Consider the following 8,505-nt stretch of genomic DNA (forward strand, 5'->3'; position numbering starts at 1 on the left):
GAGCTTGAAGGTCTACAGACTATAATTTTTCCCATGAGTGCCCTGAGAATCAAAGAGTCAAAGTGGCTAAAGATAAGCAACAGAAGAAAGGAGAAACCGGTAATTCAAACTTATCGGCCCAATAATAAAGGTGCTACGACACTGAGTACTTCTAAAAATGAACGTCGATTCTTTAGGTCACCGATCAACATCCAAGTAACCTTATTTCTCTCTCCAGCTAAAATGGCGCTTACTATTATATCACCAGATAACTAAATCCTCTAGTCACAGATCGCATGCTGCCATTTACCTCACTGCACGAGGTGGACTGTGCTAATTCATACTAAAGCTTACCTTTGGCTCAGCTCCTCCAGATAGCGACCACTGAGAGACATGTTGACTTCTAAGGCTTTAATACGATTATTGAGTCTCATAAACACCGACTCCTTTTGGTTTGAGCCATGCACAAGGTTCCCATTAGCATATCCCAGATCTGTAGAATTTTGCAATTCGGCATAAAAATCTGTAGCTGTCCTCTGCAACCCCCTTAAAAGGGCATCTTCTGGAGACTGTTCTTCCTCTTTTACTTCAGGTAATGAAGAAGAATCCACGACAGGAGTCAAAATTTGCTTTGGTGTGTCAGCTGTGTTCATTTTGGCTTCCCCGTCTTCACTGTCTGGCACAGCAGCTGTGTTTACAGGTGGCACTACTGTCTCAGATGGCTTTGTGAAAACTTGCACGGAGTTTCCATCTTCTTTAACAGTACTGTCCATGACTTCGTTAAGTTTGTTTGTTTCATAGATCACAGCTGGCTTCTCTACAGAACTAAAACTCTCAGACTTCTTTTCCGTTTCATTATCAACCTCGACAGAACTCTCTTGAGGAATCACTTGTGAAGGTACGTGTCCTGCCTCATACTGAACAGGCTCAGATAGTTCTATTTTAGATAATGAATTGATTTCTGGAGTAACATCTAAGAGAAGAGACTGAGAAAGAGTTTGAGGATGACTCGGTTCAAGTTCAATTGCATCTACAGTGTGATTAATCAAATCACCTTGGTGCACACTACTTAAGTCACCTAGAACAACAGTTTCAGCTTCCTTTTCCTTGCCCTTACTGTCCAGTTCTCCACCTGGAGGCTGCAATACTGAAACATCTACTGGTTCTGCAGGAGGCAGTAATGGTGGTTGAGCTGACTCGAGATAATCTTTCTCTTTACTCACAGCAGTTCTGCTGCGTTGCCGATAAAGAGCCAGTCTAACTGAACACCATTTATATATGTATTCTGAAAAACTAGAAATGCAACAAATCGTGGTCAGTTCACTGCAAAATATTTGTGTCTCTGACTCAAACCAGGGCGATGATTCATCTTCCTGTTCACCACTGCCCAGAAGGGTCACTGTAGACGGACTTGCCTCCTCTTCGTCCTCTTGAACGAGTTGTACGATGGGGCTTTCTTTTGGAGTATCTGGTGGTGACGGCTCTGTGTCATGGCCATTTTCTTCACTGGTTACAAACCTGGAAATACATACCTTAATTACAACTCGCTTTAATTAGAAATCTAAATTTATGTTTAAGGAAGATCGATGTATCATATATCATATATAAAAGTAATCCAAAAGTATTTGAGTTTCATCTGTATTTCTTGTCAAAGAAATACAGATGAAACTCAAATACTTTTGGATTACTTTTCCCCCTTCAAATATTTTCATTATAAAAGCAAATATTCAGAAATGGTAACAAAAAAACAATTAACAACCGAACAACCAAAAGAACCAAAACAACAAAATTAACAAAACCAACTTGCCTTTTCTATAATCTTTAAGCACTGTTTGAACATGAATATTTACTGAACATATAGTGTACCTTTCCTTCCACAAATCTTCACAAAATCTTTATAAGCCTCATTACTCGTTATATCAGAGACCGAGCTACCCAAAGGCTATAAAGTCTCAGAGCCAGAATGAGAATCTAAGATTCTTAACACTTATGAATACTCTTTGTGTTTGAATAGCCTACTTTTAAAAGGCAGCTACATTTACCAAAGATAATTTTTCTGTGGCTCATCTGAGAAATTCCAAAGTGACATTACATACACACACACACACACACACACACACACACGCACACGCACATACCTGATTATCTAGAAAGAAGAAACATATCCCCCCCTTCTCAAAATAATCATAATGTCATGTGGGCTAATTTTTTATTATTTAAAGCCAAATACTTAACCACTTTAATGAAAATCCCACTTAAAAATAAACGAATAGTGCACCACTAACTCAGTCCCATCTTTGAGCTCTGGACTATGTCTACAGGGCGGGGAGAATGGGGGCAGAGCTAGTGGAAATACTGTTGGAAATTATAATGTCCGTGGTTCCTTCCACAATAAATACGCGGCAGGTAATATGTAAGGTGAGGACCATATAACAGGAAAGATGCAATCTGAAAAAATAAATTTGAATACTAAAAAAATACCTTCATATGCAAATTTTCCTACTCTGACAAATTACTAGGGAAGCCAGGAAATGTCTTCAAATAGAGACTAATATCACAATAGTAAATGTAGGAATAAAATGGACAATACCTAAAAGCTGTACTTTCATTTTGTTGATAATAAAAATAAAAGGACCAAACTAAAATATAACTAGGCTATGCTTTTCTGAATAGATGATACACAGAGAGAGAGAGATGGGTATAGATACAGATACAGTTGCTAATAACACTTCTTACATATTTAGGTGGTTTATTGCTTATTATCTACCAAATAGTTAAAATGAGCAATGTCTGAAGAAGGGGAGGGAGAAAAACTAAATTGAATTAATTTAGTAAAAATTAAGTTATATACCATCTATATACACCCTAATCAGAGCTCTACTTAAAAAAAGCTCAAATCTGGGAAAAGAAAATAAGTCTTTTCATAATAATAATAGTGACACCCAGGCATGGATTCTTTTATTTTCATTTATTTTCTTCAGATTGACATATAATCACCAAAATGAATTTAAGAAAAACATACATAAAAATAATCATTAAACAAAAAATAAACAATTATGCAAAAATATGTATTAAAAACCAAACTCTAATACAAAAAAGTAAAAACTGTTACCTTAGCCTGCTCTTTCAACAAATATTTGTGTGTGTGTGTGTGTGTGTGTGTGTGCGCGTGTGTGGTGTGTGTGTGTAGAGGTATGTATATAAGTAAAATGAAATCAGTTTCATTTAGTTTTGAAACTTAAGGAATACTGTGTTGTTAGCTGAAGAAAACTAGTTACAAACTCGGGACCAGCAATCACAGCTCCACATAATTAGAAACACCAAGAATACCTCTATCCTATAGATTTCTTAAGAATGTCAGGTACCCTTCACAGCTTTCTAGGCATGGCACAAATACTTAATCGATGCTTTTAAGTTTGAACTTAATAAAAACAAGACTTTAAAATTTGTCCTCAGAGCTATAATGCAGAGTTTGGTCAATTATTTTCAATAAGAAAAAGATTCAGTGTTGTGAATAATAAAAGTAATACATAATATCACAACAACAAACATTTGGTTCAGAGTGAAGGGTATTCCTACTACCCAAAAGCAGCTCAAAGATGTTTTAAGTGGCTGTGGAATGTCTGCTCTATGAGTCTGAGCTTTTTTTTTTTTTAAATTATTATTTATGCCTACAGCACCTGGTCTTCCTAGGTGGTCTCCCATCCAAGTACTAACCAGGCCCGACCCCATTTAGCTTCTGAGAGCAGATATCGGGCTTGTTCAGGGTGGCATGACCGTAGACGATGGACCGTGGCTCCACTGGGGCATGAACCCAGGACCTTCTGCGTGTAAAGCAGATGTGCTCACCGCTACACTATGGAACCACGTCCGAGTCTGAGCTTTCTATAGACAATCACTTCACACACGAATCACAAGCACCTTGGTATGTACCAGTACATTCAGCTCCCCATTTAACAGCACTCTAGTATCACAGTATCACTTACTCAGGTGACGAAACAGGAGTTGAAACAGGAGCCGATTCAGGGATGTCAGGCGCAGCTGTGGCGGTGGCGTTCTCAGATATACTTTTATTTCCTATTTTAAGAAAAGAGTCCTATGTTAATTTTTAAAAGCTATACCACAAAAATATTTCACTATAACAAATAAAAAACTTTAGTTTCTCAGGGGAGAAGAAAAAAAGCCAAACAGGTTTGCTACTGCAGACTGTGTTTATTTTCATCAAAATTCTTTCAGAAAGAAGTGACTGTACAGGTCACTTCTGTAAGTAATGCATATTCTTTCCCCATTTCTTAGATAATTAACCCAAGTCAGGTGACTACAAATTTTGTGAAATTTTACAAAACTAGTATGCCTTCTAGACACTTGAGTTTCTAAAGAGAATGAGAAGAAATGGGTCATTTTAAGTTTGTACTTAGAATTAAGTACTTTTTAAAAACAAAAAAAAAGCAAGATTCTTTTTCCTTGCTAATAATATTCTTATTTGGCATTTTGTAAGGGAAAAAGTATTTTCTAAACTGAGTAGCTACTTGATAAATAAAAGAAATGCATACTTGAAGTACCATTAGGGCACCAAAGCCTCAGAAAGAGAAAAAGGATAAATTCATTATACTGTTACAGCAGGAGAGAGACAAAAAACAAATTCATGAATTTTATAGACAGAGTCCAATCATACGAGAAAACTTGTGCAATTCAAATAATCAATGAATAACAGAAGACTGGTAAGTTGCTTTGGATCATTTCTACATCTCTAAATGAAAAACAAAATTGCTTGGCTTATTAATTAATTTTCTTATCTAAGAAGACCCTAGAGTATCAGATATTGAAAAGACCCATGAAATTATTAGGTACCTTCTGTCAGGTCTTCAGTTTTTGCTCCCAGAATATTAGCGGCAATATTCACCATATTTAGAATGGCATCTAAAACAAAATTCAATCAGAAAAAAAATACCAATATACCTAAATTCTCTCATATAACTTAATATCAGATAGTTAAAAAACCATTTTATAATGGTCTTTTTGCATTTTTTTTGGACTAATTGTTTTTTTATTCACCTTACTATATAAGTCCAATATAGGACACAAATTTCAGCCAAAAAGTATAAAGCATAAATCTGAATTTTTATATTTGGAAGGAATTTAAAATTTAAATATCCTTAAAAAAACAAAACAAAACAAAAAACTTCCCCAAACTCTTTACCATAACACTGTCTTCGTCCTATTATAAAATTCAAGTATAATTCCACATTATAGACAGGGAAGAAATGTGACAACCAAAATTCGTATTTTACCAAAAAGCTTGTTTTTCTTTAAAAAGGTTTAAAATAAAAATTAAAAAGCTTGGAGAAAAAAAGTTTTCCTAAACAGGTGATTATCATATTGTAAAAGTAACGAAAATGAGAAGATTATTACCCAAAGGTCAGCAGAAAGATTTATTTTTAACTGTAAACACATAATATCTATTGGTAATGTGATTAAATCCAAATGTGACACTGTATATAATAAAATTTCTCCAATAACTTTGATCAATGTTTTATGGGTAATAAATCACATAAATTCTTTTATGAATTGGGCAGGTATAGGCATAGGCAGGCAGATTAATTAAGTCAAAGTCATAAAACTCTAAGTGTCGCAGGTAAAGCAATCTGCACACTCGCTAGTTCTGCCTCTTTGCAAAGAGGATGTCGGATGGCGAGTTGACAAAGCGGTCCAAACCTTCACGTCTACTTCAGTAGCTAAAGGTTCAAGAGGGGCACGAAGCGGGAGAACGCCACAGGAAGCTGGTACTGGGGAGGGACAGGTGGCTCCCTCCAGCAATATGATGGAACTTCAAGAGAATCTAACTTCCATTCTCAATCTAATCTCTGAAGTTAATTCATCAGTATCAGGTATTTCTCCTATTAAAATACTAAGACCTGGCAGGGGCTATACATATCATGCTTCAGCAGTTACTTCCGTCTTAGACTCGTTCCCTGAAAGAGATCCGCAGGGTTTTTTCATCACACTTTCTGTGAAAACCACGGATGTGGAAAGCAGGGAAGGGTCTACAGAGGAGAAGCTAGCGTGCTAACAAGGTCAGGCCCCGTCGGTGGAGCGGATCCTGTAAGTGTGTGCTTTATGGTAGGAGAAGGCAGCAGGATATTTTAGACTGCTTTAAAACCGATGACCAGTAGACAGTTGTTCATTTTGACCTTCACATAATTATGATTCTACAATCTCAAAGACAACAAAGCAGTGGTACTTCGTTTCCAATCATTAGTATAACACACAAAAACTTTCTATTTGCTTTTTAAATGTCTAGGATTAAAAGTCAACCTTGCCCACTGACCTAGAAAATTGGGAGAGACGTGGCCTTGATTCTTACGGATAAGAAGGTACCTTACCATGAGATAAAAACAGAAACGGAATCTCTACTTCCTCACTAACCAAGTTAAAGCAGCAGTGGAAACTCTGTTATTTCCTCATAAACCCACTTTTAATCTCAACCAATACTGCACTATGTAGAATCTGGTCTTCTGCTTCGCCTGCTGGCTAAAGTTCAGTCCATGCTGACTGCTTCACAGAACCCCAATTTTGGAGTCAAGTCTATAGGCTAAGTCCCTCGTGCTTCGAAGGGCGAGCTTATCTCCGATTTCAAATTTTAGGACTTTATTATTAAAGAAGAAAAGAACCCATCTATTAATCTGCATAAAGAAAGTAGCTTCAGAGTATTATTTTTTACCGTAAATGTTAACACTCACACATAGAATAAGGAAGACTTATACTATCCATCATTTAAAAATAATATTTATCATCATTTCAGGGGCCACTTAGTAACACGCAAAATTTAGCAAATTTCTACTTTCTCAGCCCGACTAACCTATAAGCAATAATTGTGCTATGTTCCCAGAACACTTCGAAATGTAGTTTTGTTTTTTGAGAGGAAGCAGTTTTGTGAATATTCTATTCTGCCCATTCTCAATTTATATCCAAACACGTGGCAGCTGGTCACAATGATAATCTGGCCACTAAAAAGGCTTCAGTGGAGGTGGAGGTGATAATGTGGAACACAATGCCAAACTAGATACCAGTCCCTGATTTCTCCTGATTGGCCGAACCCCTGATCTCTGGGCTGGGGAACCATTCACCCCATCTCATTCCTTTAGGAACGGAATTCCTCTAGGAACCAAATGCCATCGTGTTATACTCAGTCTCCAGCACAGCAGTGGCTCTTTCTGACACAAACTAACTGTGCTACAAAAGGACAAGACAGACCAACAAGAACTACTTCCTCCTCTGCGTGCGCGGCTACGTCTGCTGCACGCCCACCTTCACTCTCTTTTCAGTCCAGGACCTTAAAATACATACGTTCACAAACAATGCTTTGACTGCGAACAGAAACTACATTTGTCTTAAACACATACACAGAAACCGAGCCTTTAGTAGGTCTGGAAATTCTTACAAAACGAAGACTGTATTTAGGAGTAAAGGCAGACCTACGAGAATATCAAAATAGAGTCATCTGGGAAATCCATGTGACAAAGCACAAGGAAAGCGAGGGTGACAAGAAGAATCCTTGTTGAAGTAAAATATTTAAATGTTCTGGTTGAAGAATGTAAATAAAAGAATCAGGCAGAAGAGATGCCAGAACTGGATGCTGCTCTAAGTAACTTCTCTCTTTTTCGCAGTGAAGTAAATTATGGAATATCGAGAATGTCTGTATCTGCGGGATACATGCTCTGACAACTGAATCCCATCAGAAGCGACAGACTCCGGTGACGTGTATTTCTTATAGCTACTAACTGCTCAACAGTAAAAGGAAAAAGGAGTTTCCATTAAGATTAAAGCCACAGAATTGTTTAGGAGATACTATGTAGATATTAAAAATAAATTAGGTTCAAAACTGGCCAACGTCGAGCTAATTTAGAATGGGGTGATGATTATAGTCAAACTTGGACACTCTGGTGCCAGAGACGAGCTCTTTGGCCTGATTTCATTCTGTTATTTACTCTTTAAACTTAAACCACCTTGGAGGCGGCAGCTAAGTCAGGCTCAAAGACAGTCCCAGACCCTTCAGAGAAAACCAGAAGGACACAGGCACAGAGAGAGGGCAGCAATGTTGGGTCACGCCTATGAGCTTTCGACAGCAAAGTCTTATCACTCAGCAATTCCTCCTCCTCTCTCATGCTGACGCTTGAAGAGATGGAGATCTCTCCAAAGCCCCTGTCCATGCGGAGGCTCAGCTGGTACCTCCCGCCCAGCTGGTCTCACTACACAAATTCCGCCCACACCTCGAACATGGGAGGTAAATGGGACTGCCCTTCGAGAGCCATAAAAATAAATGACGTGTCACGATCCAAAAAGCAGGATCTAAAGAAAATTCTACGTCTAATTGGTTAACATAATACAGTGGTTAGAAAAGTAATCGCAAACAGAGAAACGTCCCCCACTAAAATATGTCTACGTTTTAGTGGTGTCTAGGCACTGACCCCAGAAGAAAACAGAGAGAAGACACCGAGAACATCGGGGGATCCCCTGATCTACATC

At 37.7% G+C, this 8,505-nt stretch overlaps 1 protein-coding gene and 1 pseudogene across 4 annotated transcripts in view; both read right to left on the bottom strand.

Moving 5' to 3' along the window:
* The window catches only part of SUCO (SUN domain containing ossification factor), a 46,202-nt gene that overhangs the window by 16,563 nt on the left and 21,134 nt on the right, over nt 1–8,505 (bottom strand). For all 4 annotated transcript variants that reach the window (XM_011371700.2, XM_023537560.1, XM_011371699.2 and 1 more), the window contains 3 exons: nt 4,831–4,899; nt 3,966–4,056; nt 334–1,497 (listed from right to left, as the gene is read on the bottom strand). In XM_011371700.2, coding sequence (XP_011370002.2) covers nt 334–1,497; nt 3,966–4,056; nt 4,831–4,899 — 1,324 coding nt within the window. The remainder of the gene's footprint in view (nt 1–333; nt 1,498–3,965; nt 4,057–4,830; nt 4,900–8,505) is intronic.
* LOC111746597 lies at nt 3,648–3,763 on the bottom strand (annotated as a pseudogene).

The sequence above is a fragment of the Pteropus vampyrus genome, unplaced genomic scaffold (genome assembly GCF_000151845.1).
Source record: "Pteropus vampyrus isolate Shadow unplaced genomic scaffold, Pvam_2.0 Scaffold194, whole genome shotgun sequence".
NCBI lineage: Eukaryota > Metazoa > Chordata > Mammalia > Chiroptera > Pteropodidae > Pteropus > Pteropus vampyrus.